The following is a 25188-nucleotide window of genomic DNA, read 5'->3' as shown; positions in this document are numbered from 1 at the left end:
AAGATATACAACTATGTACGGGGGGGATTTGGGGAGATAAAACAGAAAAAAAAAAGGTTGGCAACAGTTGTTAGCTCAGGTGCCAATCTTTAAAAAAAAAAAAAAAAACCTACATATATAGTTTCCCTCATTTCTGAGATCAAATCACTTCTGCCACTGTGCTACTGTGCTAAATGTATGGACTGCGCGAGGGTGAGGAATCAGGGAGGCACCACATGGTCCAAACTCCCCACAGCCCAGCGTGGCGGGGCACAGAGAGCCCGGGTGACTGGAGGTGTCTGTGCCCCTCAGCCCTTTTGGCCGCCACACCCTCTGCTCATGCTGACAGGCCTCTGGGTGGAGCTGCCTCTAACTGCTGGTGCTCCCTGCTGGTAGAGTGCACACAGAGGAGCCGCCAACGTTTACACCACTTCCACAAAAGATACAACGAAATCTCAACAGACTACACTATGGAAGTGCCACTGCACAGCCGTTAGCTCAGCTCCTCCGACTGTAACCACTGTCGACAGGCTGGTGTGACCGTGGTGACGTGCCATTGGCTGCAACGCAACTGGAAACTCACTTGGCCACGAAAATGGTCTATGACCCAGGAATGTTTTATAATCGTGAAAATCCATTATGTAAACGTATTATAATTTATGCAGTAAATTATGAAATATTAATTGTGCAATGTTCTCTTGTTGGTTTTTTAGGTTGTTTCACTGTTTGTTTTAGCTAGTATACATAGCTGCAGGTTCTTTTCTTAATACCACAACCAAAGTGTAGACAACCTAAAAGTTCAACAATAGGGAACATGATTAAACAGAATATTTTGCAGCTATTAAAAATCATTATCAAGACCATCAAACAACCAGCCAAAAAGTAATGAGGGAAAAAAAATGCTTAATGAAGAAAGCAGAATGCGATTTTGTACCAGTACTAAGATCACAGCTTTAGAAATATACTCATACGTGAAACCAAAAAGAGAAATATGGAAAAACAGAAACAGGAGATATAGTGGGAGGGCATGACTGTGAGCGATCATTAAGATTATTTCTAATATGGTTGAGAAGTTGTGCAAAAAAGAAAGAAGCGAACTCAACAGGCCAATGATTTGGTACTCCCTAAGTACCCAGGACAAAATGACAATATAAACTACGTTGTGACATGAGTTCCGATTCCACAGAAGTTACCTGCTAGCTGAGCCGTGACCGCTTGGAAGGGCAGCTTCCGGAACATGTCCACCAGGGGTTGCACTTTTCTTATGTTAACTAATTCGTGCTTTCCGTAGTCCAGCTCATACACGGACACCAGTCCATTGGTCAGGATTCCTTTTAAAAGCACCCTGTGCCACCTAAACGTGCATTGAATTAAAAAGGAAGAAAAAACACACAAGAATCAACACCTGCTTTCAGGGAAACATTTTATGATAAAAAGAAAAGTCAGTCTGAACGATGTTTATCAAAATATAAACCTATACTGTCGTGGAAGTTTTTTAAAGAGATTCCTTCTTTTTTCCCCAAAGGTTACTATCCTCTGCTTTGCCACCAGCTCATTTGATGGAATTTGTTCACTCAACACCCTTTCACAGGCCTTATGGAGCTAGTAAAGGAGAATGACACACGATCTGCCAACCATCACTAAGCAGAATGAAACAAAGGCCACGGAAGATGATCAGGACAAGGCTAGTGGATCCCTTCACTCTGACGGGGAGAGAGTGGATGGCCACTTGTTTGGGACAGGTACATGTGAGGAAGGTGGAAGGAGTGAGACAAGCAGGACCAGGCCAGGCTGAAGACACACATGAGACAAAAAGCAGAGACAACTTTACAGGGTATGGTGGTTGGAGCAGAGCAAGCAAATCTATGTAGCTACGAGTTAGAATGCGTGGAGGAATGGAAGAGAAAGTCAGACTGGGAAGGTAGGAAAAGATTACAGAAAGTTCTGGATGCAAAGTTGACAATGTTAATTATGCCAAGTAAGGAGGTTAAAAAACTAAATAAAACAAAACACAAAATCCAATTCATCAACTAAAATAAAGAACCTGGAAATGGTAGGAGAATACGGGGAAAGAAGAGCATGGTTTCAGATCTGGAGTTCAAGGTGCAAGAAAGAAATTCACACGAATATACTTTCCCTCTCTGAGCCTACATCATCACCATTAAACTGAGGAAAACCTAGACTTCAAAGTTCAGGTGTGAAGGACCACTTTAAAGTCTTATAGTCTTGCTTACATGATTAAAGACTATTATTACACTAAGGAAAGGAGGATTGTTCATAATGTCTAAAAAGGAAGCGTCTCTGCTCCTAAATGGTGAGCCCTCTGAAACAGGTTTATCAGCCACAAGCCCAGTGGAACAGCAGGCCCTTCGCTGCAACACACTCCTGGGCTGGGGCTGGCCAGATGGGACTAATGCTCCAGCCAAGGCTACTAACAGAGACAGCGTGTAAGAAGCCCACACAGCTGCTACAGGGTGAACCATCACAGGAAAGCTGCAAAGAGGCCAACCTTAAACGCTGTATGTGAGTGGAGGCTCCTGGGGGCACTCCAGAAACCTTCAGATAAGGCCAAAGTGCAGCAAGCAATAACATATGGATCGCAGAGACAAGGGGGACACGAAAAGGTAGCCAAAGTACATGAGCTTTGGGGGCCAAACGGACCTGAGCTGGAGTCCCACCTGGGGCATTTTTCAGTTGTGTCACCCTGGGCTCTTTAACCTCTCTGAGCTGCAGTTATCTCACACGTAATATTTAATTTTAACTTACTTGCAGAAATAATACATACACAGCATGTGTTGCTTAATGATGGGGACACGTTGTGAGAAGTGCGCCATTAGGTGATTTCATCGTTGTGTGAACATCACAGAGCACACTTACACAGACCTAGATAGTATAACCTACTGCACACCTAGGCCCTATGGTGCTGATTTATGGGACCACCGCTGAATATACGGTCTGTCACTGAACAAAACGTCATTATGTGGTGCATGACTGTAAAGCGCCTAGCACATTACTTTGGCATATAATAGGCACTTGGCAAATGGTAGCTATCATCATTATTACTGTAATTATTAAAATGAAGATAAGCTGTGTAAATAAGAACTTCAGATAAACTGAAGAGAAATTTTCATATGTGGAAATGGCAATTTGGTGCAGGTTGCTAATTTGTCTAAGTGCAAAAGGAGATGAAAACATTTGGTTTCCAACGATATCACTGTTTCTAAATTGTACAGGGCAAACGATGGTAGTCTGTACTTTTAGTCTATAAATAAGAGGTACAGAGCAGTGAGGAGAGCCATCAGAAAACTCATGGGTGGTGCTTCTATTTAGCTTTCAATTTTCAAAACTTATAGCTTAAAGACAGGCTTCCATTTTGATTAGATTACCAATTTCAGTGCACATGTGAATCCCCTGGAGAGTTTGTTAAAAACACAGACTCTAGGGTTCTATTCCCAGGGATTCTGATCCAGGATGCCGGGGGTGAGGTAGGAGAATCTGCACTTTTCATAGGTTTTCCAGGTTATTCTGAAGCTGAGATGGATTTGAAAACCACTGTAATCAAAGTGTATCTGAAACTCCAAAGTCTTAACTCACCGCATTTGGGAACAAGGCTTAGTAAATAGTCTGGGTTGTAAACAAGACAGAAGCTCTAAACACTTTACACTGATTCAGTTCATAAAGTTAAAAAAATATCAGATAATCTGTTCTTATACATAAGACATCCCTTGATAATCTGGGGACAAATTAACTGGTTAAAACCCAAGAGTCCTGGGGCAAAACTGTTCCACCCGTGGAGGGGGGTGGACTCTGAAGTCCCACACTACAGGTCTCCAATTTATGGGTTCTCCAACCCGACACAACCCTTGCCTCTAAGTAGAACCTCCCCATCACTAATCATCATTAATCTGCCCCTCAGATAAGAGTTAACATTAGTTGGATTTTAACTGTGATTAAATTATCCTGCAAAGAATTCTGATGAGGCAAATTTACACAAATAATGTTCCCATATGGAATTAAACCCATTTATCCTTCCAGTTGTAAATGACACAACATAGTAAAAATGTTTTTTTGAAGATGAAAAGCTTACGACTTTTAAGTTGAATGCTTTTCAGAATGAGAGGTATTATATTTTTCATTTTTAAGAGCTGAAAATTAATTTTTTTCTCCCATGAAAATAACAAAATTTTATAAACGCCTAGGCTTGCTATCTTAAGAAAGAATGAAAGCATTTTATAGAAGAAATAAGCAGTTTGACCTTTTAAACTGAGTTTTGGGGGGTGTGTATGTGTATTTTGTGTGTGCTGGGCGGGAGTGGGGAGACAGTTCTTTGTGTTCAGCATCATCAAATCAACTTGTCCATTTCTCCTAAGAAAGCTGGCCAAGGGGACAGGACAGGGGCGGCTGTGCCATCTCCTGGGGCTCCCGTGGAAGGAGTGTAGAGTGTAGTGTGTAGTGCTTGGGCTTCACTGGGTGGAACCAGCACATAGTGAGGGGGCTTCAGGAAGGAGGGCGTGGATCCAAATGTGAAACCGTGAGAAAACAGATGGCAGTGCTAAACAAATGTAAGGCATTACGGTTCTCACTGTCCAAAGGCAAAGAGCTGTGAAATACACTCTACTGCCCCTTACGAAAGGTGGCGCAAGCTCTCCAGGAAGCACGTGACAGCACAGAGCAAGAACCCCGCACTCTTTAAACAAGTAATTTCTCCTCTAGGAATCTATCCCGAAAATAAAGAATCAGAGATGCAAACAAAGATTTACGCTCAACTGTATTTATAATAGTGAAAAATCTAAGAGGAGAAAACCTACATGACAAAGGAGCATGATAAGTAAATGATGATTTCTCTATATGATTCAGCCATTAAAAATGTTTATGAAGAAATTTTATCACATGGAAAATTGTTCACAGGATTATGTTAGGTGAAAAAAAGAGGTACAAAATTATTTATAATACTAATACACCAATTGTATAAATATGTATAGAAAAAAACTAGAAGAAACACGTAAGTAGTTTAACAAGGGTTATGTTGGTTGGCTGATTTTAATTTCTTATACTTTTTTGTATTTTCCAGATTTCCTAAAATAAATATTTTGAAAATTAAAAAGTCATTAAACCTTATTTTCTGCACAAAATAATTTGTTTCTAATAGAAAACCAGAAAAAGCCTTCTTAACCTTCACTTTAGATGTAACCAGGTTTTAGCAGGAATACGGTCCACTAGAGTTCCAGATGAGCGACATCATTGTAAACACTAGGGAACTGCACATTCATCAGTCTCAATCCACATTCGAAATCCCCACTCGCGCAGTTCCCAGTCCCCCTGCAGGGACTAAGCCCTCTTGGTTATCATTCTACATATTTTTCTTAGGAGTAGAATAAAATGCTTTGTCCAAGGACCTACTTATTTTCCACTTTTGCAGCATACACTTGGTCTTTTTCCACCGCTATGTGGCGCTCCTCAGACACACTGTAATATAGAATCATCTCTTCCATCAGAACTTCCAACTTATGTATCTCTTGCCATGGCTGGATGACAAAGTAGCCTGGGTGACAGGCCACAGGCACGTACACATCCATGTGTTCCCCTGGCTTTGACAAGTGGATAGGAGGTGGCAGGTCCTCCATGGAGAAAGAGCTGGTGTGGTCCATCACAGACTTTTTGAAGACATCTGTGAGGCTCTTTCTGAAATTCTCTCCAGTGTTGCCTGAAATGGGGGTGTTCCCGCTCTTGCTGTTGGGAGAACTACCTCCGCTGGATATGGCACTCAAAAACACATCCTTCTGATGCTTCCACAAGTCTGCATTTGTAATCTGACGGTTAATGCTGCGATGAGGATCAGGGAAGTTCTTAGGAGTAAATAAATAAACATATGCGATCCCTCTGGTTTCATCCACTTTTGTAACCTTCGGAAAACAGACAAAAAACAATTCAAGAAATCCAAGTTCACAGTGAATTCTGAGAGGCAGTTATAATATTAGCCTTAAATATTAAAACACAGTATTTTTCAAAGAAAACCCGACTTGCTAACATGCATTTTATTTAAGGTAAGATGAATTATCTATCACAGCTGTAGCAATGAATGGGCTCTTAAGTCAAAATAGTCTAGAAACCAGCAGCAAGCTTATGGAAATGAAAAATTTACTAACTTATATAGACTCTTGAGAATAACTTATGCTAGAGGTCATTATCATTGAGAGAAAGTGATTCTATATATCATGATTAACACTTTTTTCTATTAATGACATTTTAAAACACTCAAGGTAGAAAGACTAGTATGATGAATCCCCATGTGTTCCTCACTCAGCTTCAACAATAAGAAATAACGACAACGGCAGAAGGTCCTCTAAGCATCTGGCTAAGGCTGCTGCTCTCTCAGACAGGGAGGGAAAGAAGCAGTGTGACATTCACCATACCCTCCTGACCTGTGGTCCAAATTCCTTGTTTGGTCCTAATGTACGCCCTCACCCCTCACCCTCTCCCCGAGTTACATGGGAAGAGAGGGACCGGGGGAGAAAAGGAGGAAGAAAGCTCTACTGAATAGGCCAAAATTACAGTTTTGCACCTTTTGCCTAGGAGACCTGTGACTACCTAGCTACTGCTGCTCTTGCTGCCAGAGGGGTGAGTGTGTGTATGGAGCACCACACGTTGATAACCAGGACTGCACGGCTGTGTGTCCCAAAGGGCTGGTGATTGTTAATTCTTCTCATCAGCTCCTCTGGTTTATCTTAGGAATGCCAAAAAAAAAAAAAAAAGACGCATCTACCTTTTGTCAAATAGGGCTGGGAATGAAAGGCAGGAGCGCAGGCTTGAAGACAGGGCGACACCAGCGAGGCAAGCCTTCTACAGGAAGTGACTTTTTAAATTTTTTTCTAGCGAGGAGAATCTATTTAAATTCATCCTTTGGAGTGCTAATGAAGTACTGATTGCTAATTCATTTTGATATTTCCTATACAGAAGTACCATTTCAAAAAAAATCAACCATTAAAAAATATTTTTGTTGAGTATCCAATACCCTGGCTTTAGGCGCTTACAAAGTACATGAGAAAACAATATTCATTATCATGTGGCAACTGAGGAATATAAACTGGTATGTAATTGTGTAATTGTGTATTATAAAGCTAGAGGAGGATGAAGATAGGAAAATCAGTGTGAGCCAGAATAATTTAGAGAACTTCATGAAGATATTTCTCAAGGACATTTAATTGTTAAATGTTTATATAAAATAATACTATTTGCATCACTTAAAACAGAAATATCATCTCACATTCCTATTCTTGGAAATATGAGCAATGCTTTTGATATGAAGATGCAAAAGCGCAGAAAAAGAAATGAGCTAGTGAAATAAACAGTTTAAATAAACTTTAGGAAAAGAGGCAAAAATCAAGATTATAAGCAAATGATTTGTTTATAATCTATTCTACTTTAGAAAGAAAAAGAAATAGGGGACTTATTTAAATGGTCTTTAGAAAAATTTATCAAGAGACATATGGTCCCTCTGTTGGAGACTTAATTCCTTATCATGGAGCAAAATAGGAGCAGAGAATCATCTCTGCTACCTTATTAATAATGGAAAAATTACATTTAAAATAATACTGGAGATACAGTATAAATTCTTAAATCAAAACTAAACCAAGAAATATCTTATAGCTACACATATAACCAACCTCTTGACTATAAAAAGGTGTCAGACATTAAAGCATCAGTTTATAGTAAGATAAAACTCCTTCAAAAAACCAAATGAGCCCTTCCGGCTGACAGCTCCCTTTTTAAAGGTATCAAGAGCCATAAGATAACTAACCTTAATGCTACAGTCCGAGCAATTCAAAACAGAATCTCTCAACCAAAGCACAGCATCTGGTGTCCACATGCCAATAGACTGTGGGATATCTGCTAAGCAGCACTTTATAGCCTGAAAAGAAAACATGATGTAAAAACAAACTCACCGTCTTAAAATAGGTACTTATGGAATAATGTTGATATTATTTTCCTACAAGTCAGATGTTGCCAAGATAGAAAGCATGCAACAGCTAATAATGACAATCACAGCTCTCAGCTGGAACATCTGCTATGTTCCTGGCTCTCTTTACATTACTACCATTGTCTCTACTTATCTATTAGAAGCCAGGGCTTATACCAGGCACTTCATGTACCTCTCCCCCTACAATACTTCTGCATGACAGGCCAATGTTGTGACCCCATTTTACAGGTGGTGAAAGAGACGCAGAGAGACTTATTTGTGTAAGATTGAAGACAGGATCGGGACTGATATCTGGGTCTTCCCTCGGAGTCCAACTAGACAAAAATGAAGTGTCATTTGGATGAACTCTGAGTCCTGTCGCAAGCATCTTTTTGGAGGCTTAGTGCTTCATTCAGCATTTCCTGAGCACCTGTGGCTGCTGGGCACTTGTGCTCACCTTCTGAAGGAGGTTGTAATGAGAATTAAGGAGGGCAAGAAAGCCTGAAATCCATAGGCACCTAAAAGCCTCATTTTCCCTGGTGCTTCTTACCTCCCACCATCACGGCACAACCTTTTGTACAACGGCTACAACAGAGAGTAAAAGTGACCTCAGGGATGCCCTTCAGTCTTATGGAGCCTCTGAATTGACAGAGGCAATTTTGTGAAGGGGAAAAAAACCCACTTCCAGGATTCCTGGATTCCTTCTCCCCTCTGAGCCTGGCTTGAACACAAGTTAAACAGCTTCTCTGTAACAGTCATTTTAGAAAAGGCTGGAGTGAGAGAAATCATAAAAAGCCATGCTAATCACCATCAAGTACTTTTTATTCACTGAGTTTTGATGGTGTAAGATATCCTCTAGCAAATATAAGTCACATGGCCTTTTGAAATTACAGAATGTTGAACAATTTTATTTTCAAAAAAAAAAACTGATTTCTGTACAAAATCCTTTACGGCTCCTAAAGGTAGGAAATAATTCTTAACAAATTTAATTAAGTCAAAATAATTCAAAATTCTTATCATCTGATTTTTTTTTTTACCAGTAGAGAAAGGATAGACTGAAGTTAATCTTTTTACTAAAATCTATGGGAAAAGATCACAAAAGAAAATGATTAAATATAAACACATTTCTGAAGACAATAGTTACCTAAATAAACTGAGAACTCTGGGAGAAAATATTTACATAGAATATCCTAAAACTGTGTAGAAGTCAGCACTGGCATCTAAGTACTAAGGCGGAACCTGGACACACAGCCTAATGACCATACACACTTAAATCACACATTTATCAACCAACGTTCTGTAAGTTTGACTGGTCTTGTCTAAGTGGGCCAAATTTTACGTCCGAAAACCAGTGAACAACCACATATGGACCACTTCCAATTCTGTTACAACCTCAGACCTGGGTCATTATCAAGATCACACCTGAGAGGGCGTCTCAACATGACTGTGAGTGCCTGCACGCCTCCTCCAGGAAAGCCCTCCGGCCCGTAGCGCCCAGTACCTGAGGTGGGATCACGATCATCTCTTGCAGAAACCGAGGGGGAATCTCCCTGAGCTCGGATACCTTTACAGATGCCACGGTGCCGGAGTCCAGGAACTGAACGTCAAGAGCCCGGCTGCTGTGAACGTTCGTGATCTGCAATGAGACACGTGTTGGCTAATTTACTGGCACACCCCAAAGGCCCACACGCTTCTGTGCAATTACATTTGTACAACTCCAAATTGCATATAAAAGCAATACAGACTATCAGTGTTAATTTTATCTTATTTTAAAATGTACTTTCTGCCAAATAAGTATTCTTTCAGAATAGAACTGATTTCAACATCTAGTTGTTAATTCATTTAATCTGTAAAAACCACTAAACTAATAATAATCAGTAAAATTAATAAATATAGTAATATCTACTAGGTTCTCAATTCTAGGACACTATTGATATACAACAATTTTACACACTATTATATATTGTTGATTATAAGGTGCAGTGTGTTTTCCAAAATAATAAAATGTGAGGAAAGAAACTATTGTGTCTTAGCAATGAGGAAATGAAGAATAGAGAGAACTCAGAGACAGAATTTTACTAGTAGTAGGTAAATACTACATATTTCTAAGTCATAACATATTTTGGTATTTTATAGTTTCACCAGAAAACCCAATGATAATTTTTATCATTTGTCCTATAACTAAAAAATTGAAACTCAGAAAGTCATAGAGAAGTAAAATAAGCTCAAATTAATAATTCAAAAATTGAGAAATTACACACTGAGTCAAAGCAATTACCTATCTGTGATCAAATGGCAACACTGAAATATAAGATTCCGGGTGCATCTCTAAATGCCCGTAACTTCTCTTACTAAGTCATTACGATATTTGCCATCATTGACTATAGTGACATTGGCCAAATAGAGCCCGCTGGGACAGTCACCTGGGCAGGAACATCATGCCTATAACTGCATGAACTGCCACCTTAAGAATGATTGGTGGGGCTTTCAGTGTGGTGACTGTCAGGGAGAACTTGACCTCTCTTGGCAGAGAAGTCAGATATACCAAAAGTAAGCCTTTTCCTACTGCCCCAGAGAATGCTTTATTAAATTTTATAAATTTTTTAAGTCTCTTAACACATGATAAACACAAACAGTACTATGGGGCAATATTTTAAAATGTATTTATTTATTCAAACATATATATGGAACATATATATTGGTATGGATGGTATATTTTATTATAATTATTTTTGTGTGCGCAAGAGGAAGATTTGCCTTGAGGTAACATCTGTTGCCAATCCTCCTCTTTTTTCTTTTTGTTTGAGGAAGATTAGCCCTGAGCTAACATCTGTGCCAATCTTCCTCTACTTTTATGTGGGACGCCTCCACAGCATGGCTTATGAGTGGAGTAAATCCACACCCAGGATCCGAACCCGAGAATCCGAACTTTTAGCCACTTGGCCACCGGGCTGGCCCCTGGATGGTATATTTTGAATGCTTATTATATCCAGGCATAACTGGGCCACAGGGACATACTTCCCCATCTCAGACAGCTCCTGGTCTCTTGAGAGACAACACAAATCTATAATCATAAGACAATGTAGTAGGGGCAATAATCAAGTTATGCACAGGGTACTATGAGAACATAGAGGATGGGTACCTGACCTAGCCAGGAAGGAGATGTTAGGGCAAGCTTTCAGGAGGAGGGAATGCCTAGAATTGGGACTTTTCTTTAAAATTTACTTTTTTTCCTATTTTAGTAAAATGCCTCTATTATAGAAAATTTAGATACTTAAAAGAATGATATAAACATCACTTGTAATCTACTATAGATTACAATTATCCTTTTAGTCTTTTATCCATGCATTTACAAAAAGTTAGATTTACAAAAATTAGAACATACTTGTATATACTATAACATAATTGACTATTTTTCACTCAGTGTCTCATAAAACTGTTCTATGTCATTAGTCTCTTACGTCACTTTAATGTTACAGCAGTCTATCATATAGCTATATTGTCACTTATCTAACAAACTCTTTGGCTAGATCACTTAAATTGTGTAAATTTGTGTTCCTTTAAGAAATAATCATATTTATTGGACATTTGTATTTATTTTTTCACAAACTGGAATTTCATAAATTTATATTTAGATATAAGATCTTTCAGATCTGGACCGTGAATGATGAATGGGAGCAAAGCAGGCTGGCAGCAGTCTAGTTAGAGGCTAATTGGAACATTCCAAATAGAGGGAGAGGATGGGCAAAGACCACATATTTCTCACACGTGGGGTCTACAAGCATTTTGGTTGTGTTGGAGCATTTTGCTGGTTGGAGAGGCGAGGCAAGAGATGAGGCCAGGAGACGGCCAAAGGCAAGGACTGGGATGGCCAGACAGTATGTCTTAAAGGATTTGGACACTACCTGTAGATAAGAAGAAACGAGCATCAAGTCTTAAGCAGAAGAATGAGATGGTCAGCCTTATAAGAGGCCATGTGTTGTTGGTGGTAAGACTGGGTGAGGGTTTTGGAGTCAGACAGATTTGGTTTTAAACATCAGCTCTCCTACTTTCTAGCTGAATAACTTTCCTCATCAGTAAGATGGGGGATAAGAGGATTTTGTGAAGATTAAATAAGATCAGTCATGTTTAAAAAAACATTTAGTGTCTGGGAAACAGTAAGTCTCAGTAAAATGTGACATATTATTATTTGCATTTTGGCTTGCTCACTCAAGTGGTATGGAGCTCCACTGGAAGAAGACAAGAGCGAAGGCAGGGGAACCCCCTGGCATGGTACTGCAGTGATCTCGGCAAGAAACGACAAAAGACACAAAATAGGCAGGGTTTGGTGACTGGCTGCACCAGGGACTGAGGAAGATGAAGGAGTCAAAGATAACTCTCAAGCAACAGCTTGAATGCTTGAATGGCTGCATGAATGGAGGCACCCAAAATACAGACATAGGAAGAAGACAAGAACGGCAGAAGATGATTCTGGTTTCAGACATGTAGAGCTTGAGTGGTTCATGAGATGGACAATTAGGCTGGCTTTTTGCCCAAATATGAAGCTTTTCAAGGGCTGGAAAATAAATTTGGGGGACATCAAAGGCAAGATGATAACTGAAACTATGAGATGGGATTGCCTAGCAGGATGCAGAGGCTGAGAAGAGTGGTAAGCCGGGATAGGACTCGGGGATGCTGACGTTGACACTTTAGAGGTGTGGGTAGGGGTGAGGTTTGAGTGAAAAATAAGAGAAGAAATCATTAGAACATCATAAGGAAAATTAGGAGGATGTGATAATGTGGTAGCCTAATAAGAAAATTTCCAGTGTCAACAGTCAGATGCAGCAAGCAGGTCTGGTAAGATAAGACCTAGAAGATAGTAACTGGATCGTGCAGTTAAGGTTCGGTTGCAAGAACAGGCTCTCTGCTGAGTGCAGGCAGAAGCCAACCAGCAGTGGCTGAGGACTGACCAGAAGGTGGTGTAGAAAGAGAATGCAGACCACTCAGGACGTGTTTGGAGGCAAGAGGGGGTGTGACGGCCACTGAACCGAGTTGGCTGCACGTACGGAATAAGGTCAGGATGTACAGGCAGTAAATAAAGCTTACATAAGTTACAACGTCAAGAACACATGTATCCTTTTTCCTTGCCTAACTTTCTAGGCATCACTAAGAGAATGAACACTTCTGCTGCCTCAAAGGTAGACAATACACAATTTGATAGTAATAAAAATAATGCCAGAGGGCCAGCCCGGAGGCACAGTGGTTAAGTGCGCACGTTCCGCTTCGGTGGCCTGGGGTTCGCTGGTTCGGATCCCATGTGCGGACACGGCACCACTTGGCACGCTATGCTGTGGTAGGCGTCCCACATATAAAGTAGAGGAAGATGGGCACGGATGTTACCTCAGGGCCAGCCTTCCTCAGCAAAAAGAGGAGGATTGGCAGATGTTAGCTCAGGGCTAGTCTTCCTCAAAAAAAAAAAAAATGCTAGATATTTATCTAAAGTATTTGTGTATATACTGAAAAGGTATTTTTGCCCAAAAGGCATAACCTGATTCCACACATGAAGAAACTCAAGTTGAGAGATAATCTACAAAATATTGCTACTCTTCAAAAGGCCAAGAATAACAAAGACAGACGGAGCAACTGCCAGGTTCAAGGAAACTAAAAAGATATGACAACTACGTACAACTCGGGATCCTAGACCAGAAAAACGACATTTGCAGGACAATCTGGGAAATGTCAGTAAGTTCTGCAGATTGCTTAACAGTATTGTATCAGTGTTTATTTCCTGGTTTTGATAATGGTTATGCCAGATGTTAACAATTGGAGACAGTGGGTAAAGAGTATATGAGAACTCTTTGAACTATTTTTGCAACTTTCTAAAAGCCTGATATTATTTCAAAAAAGGTCAAAAAAACTAAGTATTTGTGCATTTATATATATAATACACTAAATAGCACAGAGCTTTAAAATTCAAATAATGCTGTGTTCCTTCTTAATGAGTCCTGTTTTTGAAGTTTACAGTTAGCACACAACTCTTGGTCACGTAACCCCAGATCTCAGCCTTCTGACACACATTCACATTAATGACAATAATTACTTCAAAATTGCTGCTTTCATTAAAGTAGACATGACCAAGTTTTCCTTAAAGGAAAATCAGTATAATTAAGTTATTGAAATGTTGCCGGGAAGTATTTAAAAATCAATAAAGCAACGGTTCTTACTTTCTTAGGGTTGGTTTCTTTGAATCTCATGAAAATTATGGATACTTCCCCCCCAAAATATAATACACAAATGCAAATAATATTTGCATATAATTCCAGGGGCTTCAAGAATCCCCCTGAAAGCAGAGGTCCTTGAATCTAAATTAAGTACCTCTGTAACAAAGGAAAAACAGGAAAAGAAAGTCTGGCCCAAATTTGCAATTTTAGCAATTGGGCAAACAAGATACTACAAAAAGGAGGAAAGAAAAACGAAAGAAACATGACCCACAAAAATCCAAAACCCACCTTTGAAAAACATATAGAAATATATGATAACATATAACAAATCTCCTTTCAAATTCATAATCGAGCTTGCAAGAAAATGAGACAAATGTTAGAGAGTGGAAATAGAGGAGTCTGTGAACACTGAAGCCAAAGCCATCCTGGCAGGAGGGAAGGAGGATCCGAGGCCCCCCAGGAAGCTGGAACGCGCACAGGGCCACACCCTCAACAGATGGGGGACTCTGGAGAGCACAAGGGAGTATCTAGGGAAGCTGAGGATATGCATTCCCTATACCCAGAAATTCCACCCCGACATAGGTACTCTGGGAGACTGCACAGGAAGTTCAGGGGAGCACCGTTCCTAACAAAAAAATCAGAGACAATCTAAACATCCATCATGAGGAGAACGGAGGGATATCGTTGGCACAGTCGCACATTGTTACATCTCCCAGCAGTGAAAACAACGAACAAGCTGCACACATCAGCATGATGAACCTCACACACATAAAGAACGAAAAAGGATGTTTCAGAAGCATTAACACAGTTTACTATTTACACACATTTTTAAAATATTTGTCCATTTCGTTATACTTCACTTATTTTTTACTATAAATATTCTATATACATATGCATTTCTATATTTCCACTATCTATATATCAAAATATATAGATAGCAAAAGTGTGTGTGTATAGATACAAATATAGTGAAAGTATAAAGACATGTATAGGAATGAGAAACACCAAACTCAGCTGGCAGCTCCCCGAGGGAGGAGGAGAAAGGGGATGCAGACGGGGAGGGCCAACCAGACTGGTCATGATTTATTTCTCAAACTGGTGAGGAGCATGCGGGTGCTTATTCCATTTTCAAAAAAACTTGTTCGTATGTCTGACGTTTCGTAATAAGTTTAAAAAAAAAGGTCAAGTGACTGACTTTACCTCTACTCGGAGCCATTTTCCTTTGCAATGGAAGAGACAGATTTTCCCACAGAAGGGTAATGAAACGAAGTACTCGGAGGTCATGTGCTACAAAACAGAGATGCAGGACACTTTTATTACTCCTAGCAAAGGGCACATTGCCACACCATTAGCAAAACATCACCAGGGCACGGGCCGACTGCTTCCCTGTCTGTAGTCAGACTTCCCGCAAGGAGTGCGCTGCCGCGGACGCAGCACACGTACAGGGGGCTGTAGAACTTCTGCCTGGTTTCTTACACATTTCTTGGTGGCAGTCATCTACTCTCCTTCCTTGCACATGGCTCATAAATCAGCCTTGTTAAAATGCCTACAAATGTTAGCATGGAGGTCAGTATGATTCATCCAGGCTCTGGCGCCATCAGGTAAACACGAAAAGGGAGGATAAATCTGACAAAGAGGAGAACAGCCTGGATGAAAGTGAGGAGGCTGCCCGGCTGTCCATGAGGTCTCTTCTTTTCATCTTTTAACATTTAGATTCAAAGATAAGATTCTAATTCTAAAACAAAAGAAATGTTATCAACACAAATATGGTCATCAGTGCCAGTGATACTGCAGTAGCTTGAAGCTGGGGACCTGCCATGGTCTCTCTCGTTAGGAGGAATGTTTGTACTCTCCCCAAAGGCAATGTCTCCACTCAGGCACCAGGGCCTATCAAGAGTGCTTTTCACCACCACAGGTTGTAAGCACATGCATGCATTTGAGTCACCGGAGCCAGCCTCTGATGAATTAGGTACCTGCCCTCCAGAAGCCTACCCTCTGGTGAGGCAAACAAATACCCAAAGAGCTCCAACACAACCCTGCCTGCGAGTGCCCCGAGGCGCTCGGTGTGCTTGCAGGTTAGAGGAAAGGGTTCACTTACAGGGGCAGGGGTCAGGGCTGAAAACCATAGCATATTCTGGATTACGATGATCATGTCCTAATGAAGGTAAGGAAATCACCTCAGAACCTTAAAAAAAAAAACCCAAACCTCTACATATCCTGATTCAGAAAAGAATCCTAGAATCAAAGGGCAGGAGCTTATTAATAAATTTAAACTGCAGAACCACATTTGCTGAGGTGGTACGTTTTCAGGCACCATAAGGAGCTCAGGCAGTGGTGCCTTAGAAGTTTATTCTCCTCCTAAATTCCCTGGTTTCATCTGTGCCCAAGGCAGAGGAGCCAGCTGGCTCTAGCAGACAGTGACAGGCAGCTGCCCTGCAGGATCATCAAATGCAGCTTGTAAATAACAAACCTACCAGGTGTTGAGACTTACCACGTGCCAGGCACTGTGCTGGGCAGTCTTGCGCCTAGTCCTCATGACAATGCTATGGGTTCACACTATTATTATCCTCATTTTACAGTGCGGAAACCGGTGTGTGTTTTTTTAATTCTGAGTCTGGGGCTCTTACCCAACTATTCTAGAGATCCTACCGCACACTTACACAATTTAGTGACCACTCTTGTTTCCAACTTCAGGACTAATCTTAGAGGGGATGACGCTGTGCCATACCTTGCAGTGGAAGTAGTCCTCTATCTTATGCAGAAGGTCGTTAAGCTTGTTCAGACCCTTACATGGCACCTGGCAGTAGAGTGTGCCATCAGAGCAAATGTTTGCCACTCTGACATTCGTGTACATGGCATCAACCTGGAACAAAAGACACACCAAGGATGCTTGAGAATAGAGCACAGCTCTGCCCTACCTCAGGGGGAGCTACCCAAATATCTCATTAAAAGTCTCTGCAATTTAAAATCTTCTAAGTGAGCTGGAAGATAAGACAGAATGAAATTCCTAACTTTAATGTGAAAAACTAATTTGGATACCTCTCCTTCCAAATGGCGTATCTGATATCATTTGTATCACGTACAATGTAGACATTTTGCATACATTAACTTATTACCACTTTCCATTGTCCGAAAGGCTAAGAACATCTTTAACTTTGGTTTATTTTCTTTCCATTAATTTAGAAAAATTATTATTACATAAAACATATTTTTCAACATTAACAGAAATGAAAATAGAAAACTCTCACAAAATTCATCCCATTATCAACCTACTTTCTAATCTATGTCCACAGGCCACATAAATTTTAGTAATGTTTAAAAACTGAAATCACAGTAAAGGTTTAATTTTAGCCATTTTTTGTCAAATCATAATATAAAGACAACTCACTGCTGTTCTATTTATTAAATATTTTCCCAGTGTTGCTATGAAGGCTTTAAAATGATCATTTTTAACATCTCATCCTATTCTTTAGAGTGGCTGTTCTATAATATTTAAAGGTTTCCTTCTTTGCAGACATCTATGTTGTTCACATTTAAAAAATTTTAGAGCTAGTAATTTAATAAACATCTCCATTGATCTATCTTTCCCTTCTTTTGTATTATCCTTCTCTATTATCTTTGCAAAACAATTTCACATAAAATGAAAATAAGCTCACTTATAAATGGAAAATAAAAATCTAAATCCTAGTCGTTACTATTTGTTCTGGCATTTTCCCTCCCTTCCAGTCCCCTTTCTTTTTTTCTCAATAGTATGTAATCTGTCTCTATCTAGTGTTAGCCTAAAACTTATGACATTCTTTTCTAACTTTCTTTCCCATGATATGTGTAACAGATCACGACAGTGGTCACAGTGGCACCTGAAGGTGAGCCTCTAGTGATTTGTCACATATGGCCTTCAAGCAGGTGGCGTTGATATTGATATCATCTTCTCCTGAGGTATCGTACAGAACAACAAGTGGAACGTCAGCTTTTTCAAGTATTTCCACTGCAAAGATCTTTCCACAAGTTAAAGATTCAACCACCTTCACTAAACCAGGATCATCGCTTAGAACTTCCAATCCTGAAAAATAATGAATATTTTAAGTTCAACTTAATTAGCAGAATCATTTCAAGATGGATAGAGTTTGTTTTGGCTACTTATTACAATTATGAATTACTAAAATACTTAAATTTTATAGGGAAGCTTTGTTTTTAAAATCTTCTTTACATTACCCACCCTTAAATTTTAAAATATATATTATACTGTGAATGCCCTTTCAAATGATTTACACTGAGGGAGGCAATCTTAAAACAAGAAGAAAAGTTGATGATCAATCAGAATTTCTACCTTAGGAGAAACAGCGTTCATTTTATATACAACACATACTTAAAACAAAAAGAGTAATACGGTGGTCCCCCCTTATCTGTGGGCGATACCTTTCTGTATGTACTATGTTTTTTCCTATACATACATATCTACGATAAAGTTTAAATTATAAATCAGGCACATTAAGAAATTAACAACAATAATAAAACAATTCTAACAATACACTGTAATAAAAATTATTGTAGATCTTAGCAACTTCGGCATTTTTTTCTTTCCTGATTGAGAACTTTCACCTTTTCACTTAAAGGAAGCACTATTACAGCTTCTCTTTGGCATATCCGAATTTCCAGCGTCACTCCTCTTGTGCTTTGGGGCCATTACTAAGTAAACCAAGGGTGACTGGAACACAAGCACTGCGATACTGCGGCAGTCGATCTGATAACGGAGACTGCTACTAAGTGACTAACGGGAGGGCAGCGTATACAGTGTGGATCCGCTGGACAAAGGAGTGATTCACATCTCGGGTGCCAACGGAGCAGGATGATGCAAGATTTCATCACGCTACCCAGGACAGCATGCAATTTAAAGCCTATGAATTATTTCTGGAATTTTCCATTTAATATTTTTGGACTGCAGCTGACTCGGGGTAAGTGAAACTGTGGAAAGTGAAACTGCAGATAACGGGAAACTGCACATATAAGAAGCTATCAATCAATCATGTCTGCCAATAGTGTATTTGTGACGGTCTTCCTAAAAATATATCCTTGACTTTTTTCATTTTCTAATTAAATATACACAATTATTTCTTTCTTATAAAATGAACACACATTTATTGGAAATTTGGACAACCACTTTTTCTTTCTTTTTAAGTAGACTATGATGACCCAGAGGATACTAAAGAACTTTCTGATTTATCAAAGAAAGATTAAATAGTGTTTAACATATAATGGCTATTAGATGAATTTTATTGTAGTCTAATTCCTCTTTAAATTCTCTGAAAGTGATAATTCCATGTATCATATATATGACAACTGTAAGTTAATCTATTAAACTAATTAAAACTGGCTCATAATTTCCCCAATGGTACTATCATGTCTATTCTATATCTTTCCCCTTTAAATCCACAGTCAAAAGTTCACAGACTGCCTCTGAGCTGCCTTTCTCTTGCTCTTGTTCTGTTCTCCAGGCACATAACTTTATAGCTTTTATCAAACCTTTCATTTCAGCAACCTAAATCTTGTCCTATGCTCTTGTTATATTCTTTTCAAAACTAACTCCCACAGGTTTGGCTTTTAAAAATACTTGAGATTTATCTCACAGACAGAGCCAAACCGAGTTCCTCTGACATGAAGACTTCTCCTTGCTGGGCAGGAGGTATTTCTCTGCAGGGTTAATTTTCATGACAGAATTTTGATCGTCTTCTGAACTTAGTTCAGGCTCCCTTGGCATGATGCAGACACACTGCAATGTCTTATCTCATCACTAACATGGCCACTGCATCCTCCATACTTTCAGGTGACCCCTACAATTTCACTCTCACACTGCCCATTCCTCTGTGCTTCCCTGAGGAGGAAACAAAAGAACAGCGATACATTGACTGTGCCAGAGGCTGCACAGGACCTATGGCCAAACTCGTGTTGGGCGCACGAGGGTGTGTTACTTGCAAAGAGCAGCACCCACAGAGTCCACGTCAGGGCGAAAAAGCTGAGAGTCACTTCACAACAGGTCAAACACCATGATTTAAACTGATCAAATCCCACGACACGGGGCCTCTAGCAGTTGTCGCTAGGGCAGTCAGAACAACAAAAAAACCCCTTTAAAATGGCCAATAGACATTTTTGTAATGAAGTATATGTTATTTATAACAAAAAATATAATAAAAACATTGTAACATTTTTATAATGATCACATCTTATAAAGACCACATTAAACATGAATTTATTTACACCTTTCAAGAAATAACACAACGCCTTGAGATACTGAGTACATTTTACAACTTAACCACTCAAAAGTACAATGCTAATAACATATTCAGATGGAGAGAGCTTTAACAAAGTTCCTCTTACCTGCTAGCTTACACTTTGTAGCTTGGAATGGGAGTGAACAGAACTTTGGGTTCAATTTGTATGCTTTGCTCTTTTCAACATTTTCACTAAAACCATAGTCAACATAGCATACCTAATGATAATAAAAACAACAATTTTAGGTTCAAAAAAAATTCTTTATCTTTACTTCTTAAAATGTCACTTGATGCATTTATTGCCTCCACTTTACTCCATAATCAGCATGTTAAGTGGCACCGCACTGCCTGGAAAATGCTAGGGGAGGTAGCTCTGACTTCGTCCGGAAAAGAACGGCTGGGGCTGCAGCCAGGGAGCCAGGGCTCCAGACCTTCCAGGCCCACTCGTCTGCTGTGCCTCTGCCAGTGGCCTTGCTGTTGCCAGCTTCTCGGCACCACAGCCATCTGGTTCTGCCAGCCCTGGCTGTCCCCACCCTTTCATTGGTATCATAACACCTGCATCACCTTAGTCTTTCTTGATTTACACACTTCCACTAAGCATCTGCATCCCCGGGCAGCAGTACTCGTTTGCAGAGAGGGCACCACTTTGGTGGCATTGGTTAGATTCTAAACCCCCAAAGCAGCTTTTGTAAGGGCCTGCTCTCAGGTATTATGCTTCTAGGGACCGAGATGCTTTCTGTCGATGACAACAATGCCATGGCTGGATAACATGGAACTGTACACTGTAAAAACAGATACTTCTGTTTTTTTTAGGGATATGAAGCTGGATTAGTCTTCGTCTAGCTTAGCCAAAGGCCCCAAATCTGTGGGACAGCGTTCTGTGTTTGCAGAAACCTGCACGGCACTTCTTCACCATTAGCACAGAACATTAAGAGCCTGGATAGTATTTTTACAACATTAATAAAAACTTCTGTTGAAAATGACCATATAAACAAAGCCTTTTTTTGGACAAAAATAAAGTCTAGAAACAGTAAACTGCAGTTTAGAGTGATAAGTAGGAATCTGAGGGAGAGTGCTGAAAACCTCCCATGCTTCCCTAACTAAAGCAGATGACGCTTATTACAAAACCAGGGCAAAGACAGACCAAGTAAGAAAGAGTTTTACTTTCTGCAGGAAAATAAAGTCCACGGCTTCTCAGTACCTAGATTGTGGTACTAAACATACAAAACAAAAATTCTCCCCAGCAGGGAGTCTAAGCAATAAGAAGACCAGAGAGACCACTAACGCCTCTCCCTGACCACCTGATACCCGGGCCTGTGGGGCCTGCTTGTCCACACTGGAAAGGACCGTCCCTCAGAGTCTGTCACTTGACCCAAGGCTCCCCTAGGCCTAGGTCTACAGCAGGGTCCCCGCATCAGGCAGCCAGCCATGAGGGCACAGGCTCATTTCTCCAGTTCCAAATTAGCACTTGTTCTTCCTTCTCATAGGCCTCAGGATTCAGGCAGCTTTTGTTTCCTTTAATATCTGTCACCATCTACAACTTGGATTCTGCTCTTCCTAGACCTAAAACGGAGATAACACGGTCTGACGACAGGACATAATACGTGAAATCATGATTCCAGGAAATTCAGAATGTATTCCTAGTACCAACAGACTAAAGAATAACTGCTCTAACATCTTCAAAGGGTTTCTGTAATGTTTGGAGCTTGTTTTCTTTTCTTTCCTTTCTTTCTGAGTCATGATACCATATATTAGTAAGGCAGCTGCAGTTTATAGAACATTCGCCCACGGACTGCCCACTAGGACTCTCACCACACTTTGCCCTGTGTCCTTTGCACTGTGAGGGCTGAGTAGAGTTTCCCTCTCTAATACCCTGGGATCAGCACAAGCAGGCTCATAATCCTGGCAGCGGGCCCCAGTCCATTCCTGGTTCTCTGGCACCATCAAGTGGCCACAGGTCTCAGAGAGCCACCTGAGTGTCCAGCAGCAGACATCCCTGGGATGTGGGTCTGGGTAAAGTCAAACTGCCACCAGCCTCTGGGGGTGACCGCACATTCCTGCTTCTCATCCTCACCAAGGTCCGTGGAAAGCAAGGAGGGAAACAGTACTTGCTATCAGGCATAGCAGAGTTCAAGAAAAACAGACTTACTGAGGAGCTGGGGTTTCCCCAGATAAAGAGAGAAATTCCTCTCTGTCTGGTTCACAGAGATGTAGAAAACAAGATCAGGCCAGAATTGCCACAACTACTGCTGTCTTATGAGCTTACTACTGTACAATGTACAAAGCAACCCTTTTTATTCCTCATACCAGCCCACAGCTCTCAGCAGTAAGGACACAGCTGGTTGCTTTATGGTCACTTTCTCGTCCTGGCTTCCATGACACTGCCCTCTTGGTTTTCCTTCTTTGCCCATCCTTACAGTCTTCTTTGCTCCTCTCATGCCCACCACCTGAATGCTGAAGTGTTTCAGAGCCTGGTTCCAGGTCCCCTTCCCTTCTCTGTGGGGGTTCTTTCTCTGGGTGATCTTATCTAGTCCCAAGACTTCAAGTAGCACCAACATGCTGAGGCCCCCCAACCTGATACCTCTCCAGTTCTGACTTCTCCCTGAGCTCCAAGTTCATCCCTGTGAAATCTGATAGTTATTCTCAAACCTAACAGGTCCTACAAAATTCTCGACTCTCCCATATCCTGGTTCTTCTCCCTGACTGCCCAATTTCAACAAATGGCACCACCACCCACCCTGTTGCTCACGTCCCGCGTCCAGCAGTCATGCTGAACCTTCTCTTCTCTAACCTGCCACATCCAGCGAGTTAGTGTCCTGTCAGTTCTACTTCCAAACACATCCCGAATCTGTCCTATTACCTCTGTCTCCACTACTGCCACCCTAATTTAGGTCACACATTGCTGGCTATTGTAAGAGCCAACTAACCGGTCTTACTTTCTTTTTTGCCCCACTACAATCCACTCCCACAGAGATGCCGGAACAATCTCTGAAGCCAATAAACCAGATCACACCTCCCTGCTTCTCCCTTCCTTCACAATCATTTCCTACCCAAGCACCCTGTTATTTCCTCCACCGCACTTAAACTGTTCTGTTTATTTACTGTACACTTGTTCATTATTGGTCTTTTTTCACTAGAACATAAGCTTCTTGAAAACAAGGACTTGCAGTTTTGTCCCCTGTCCTAGAACAATGAAAAAAAAATGCATGAAAAGCATATTAGGCAGATACTAGAAGGATGACAGTATCTGATTTTATAGGTAAGGACTCAGAGAAGTTGAATAACTTTTCCAAGGCCACACAGCTAGAAATGGCAGAGCTGGTTCTCAAACTAAGGTCTAACTGACTCCAGAGCTTAAACTCCTTTTAAAGCAGAGGTCAGGAAGGAAGGAGGCCCAAGTGATTTTTGCCCTACAGATTTCAGACTGAGAGAGATCCTCATGGAACGTATGCATTATTCATTGCAAACACTGTTGCACTGTTAACGTGTCACTAGGTTTGTGTATGGTTCTTCTCTTCGTAACCAATCTCTACGCCGTCAAATATAGCTAAGTATTTTCGAACTTCCTAAGGGCAGGGAAACGGTCAGTAGACAGAAGTTTCTCTAGGAACACTGGGACAGTTATTCTCTATCAACTAGAGGCCACTCAGGTTTCTCACGGCGTGGAAAGCAGAGATGGGGCCACTCTGACTGGGGTCCTGATCCCTGGGACTTCCCGCCCCCTGCTGTGCTAAGGATTCTGAGGTGTGCTAACTCTCCCCACTGCCCCCAGTGCCGTCTCTCTTCCTGGCATCCCGACCTTCCACCGAGGGGCGCTCTGGCTTTGGTTCTGTTACTCTTTCCCAACTAGTCATTCCTACACACACACACCTGTGTCAAAGGCTGACCCCTCTGTGCTTTTCTTTCTCAGAGGAGGTTCCAGTGAGGACGAGGTCTCTCGATTGAAGTGTTTGCACATATGTGATGTCCCCAGGAAAGGGCATTCCGGATACAGATAAAGGAAAACTAAGGAGAGTCTTTGGGGACCAAGATCTCAGATCTCAAATCATTTAGTCCAATGCCTTTGCTCTACTGGCCCAGGGGAACGGAGGGACTTGACCAAAGGCAGACAACCAGTAACAGGCCGAGTCCGACTAGTTCCCAAGCTGCTAATCACACTGTGCTCTCCACCAGTCTGCTTATCAACTTGGTCCTTAGCTTTTTCCTGACGTTTTTCAAACATTACCCAAGTATAATTTATATTGAACAAAAAAATGCCCATTTAAAGTATAGTTTGATGGGTTTCGACAAATGTGGATACCTACACAATCACCACCATAATCAAGATAACAGACTGTATCTCCCACTCCAAAAAGTTCCTCTTGCCCCTTTAAATTAAGCCCCCTCCACGCCCTGTCCTAGGCAACCACTGATCTGATTTCTGTCAGGACCGATGAATTTTACCTGTTCTTAGGCATCATTTACATGGAATCATTCAGTATAACTCTTTTGAGTCCGTCTTCTTTCACTTGTGTAGTCTGTAAGTTTCATCCATGTGACTGTGTTTTAAGTATCTCTTTCCTTTTTACTGTTGAGTAGTATTCCATTATCTGGATAAACTACAATTTGTTTATACATTCACCTGTTGGTGAACATTTGGGTTGTTTCCAGTTTGGGACTATTAATAATAAAGCTGCTGCAAACACATGTGTACAAACCTTTCTGGGGACCTATGTTTTCTCTTATGTAAATACTTAAGGGTCATATTGTAAGTATTTAACTTTTACAAGAAACTGTCAAACTGTTT

The 25188-nt window shown here is 40.7% G+C and overlaps 1 protein-coding gene across 2 annotated transcripts in view; it reads right to left on the bottom strand.

Annotated features, from left to right (window-relative positions):
* Window positions 1-25188, bottom strand: part of TDRD7 (tudor domain containing 7) — a 75721-nt gene that overhangs the window by 2239 nt on the left and 48294 nt on the right. For both annotated transcript variants that reach the window (XM_046681917.1, XM_046681926.1), the window contains 8 exons: window positions 20509-20620; window positions 17994-18196; window positions 16865-16999; window positions 15337-15423; window positions 9438-9572; window positions 7778-7888; window positions 5380-5882; window positions 1173-1333 (listed from right to left, as the gene is read on the bottom strand). In XM_046681917.1, coding sequence (XP_046537873.1) covers window positions 1173-1333; window positions 5380-5882; window positions 7778-7888; window positions 9438-9572; window positions 15337-15423; window positions 16865-16999; window positions 17994-18196; window positions 20509-20620 — 1447 coding nt within the window. The remainder of the gene's footprint in view (window positions 1-1172; window positions 1334-5379; window positions 5883-7777; window positions 7889-9437; window positions 9573-15336; window positions 15424-16864; window positions 17000-17993; window positions 18197-20508; window positions 20621-25188) is intronic.

The sequence above is a fragment of the Equus quagga genome, chromosome 1 (genome assembly GCF_021613505.1).
Source record: "Equus quagga isolate Etosha38 chromosome 1, UCLA_HA_Equagga_1.0, whole genome shotgun sequence".
Classification (NCBI taxonomy): Eukaryota; Metazoa; Chordata; class Mammalia; order Perissodactyla; family Equidae; genus Equus; species Equus quagga.
This window is presented reverse-complemented; position numbering and strand designations above follow the sequence as displayed.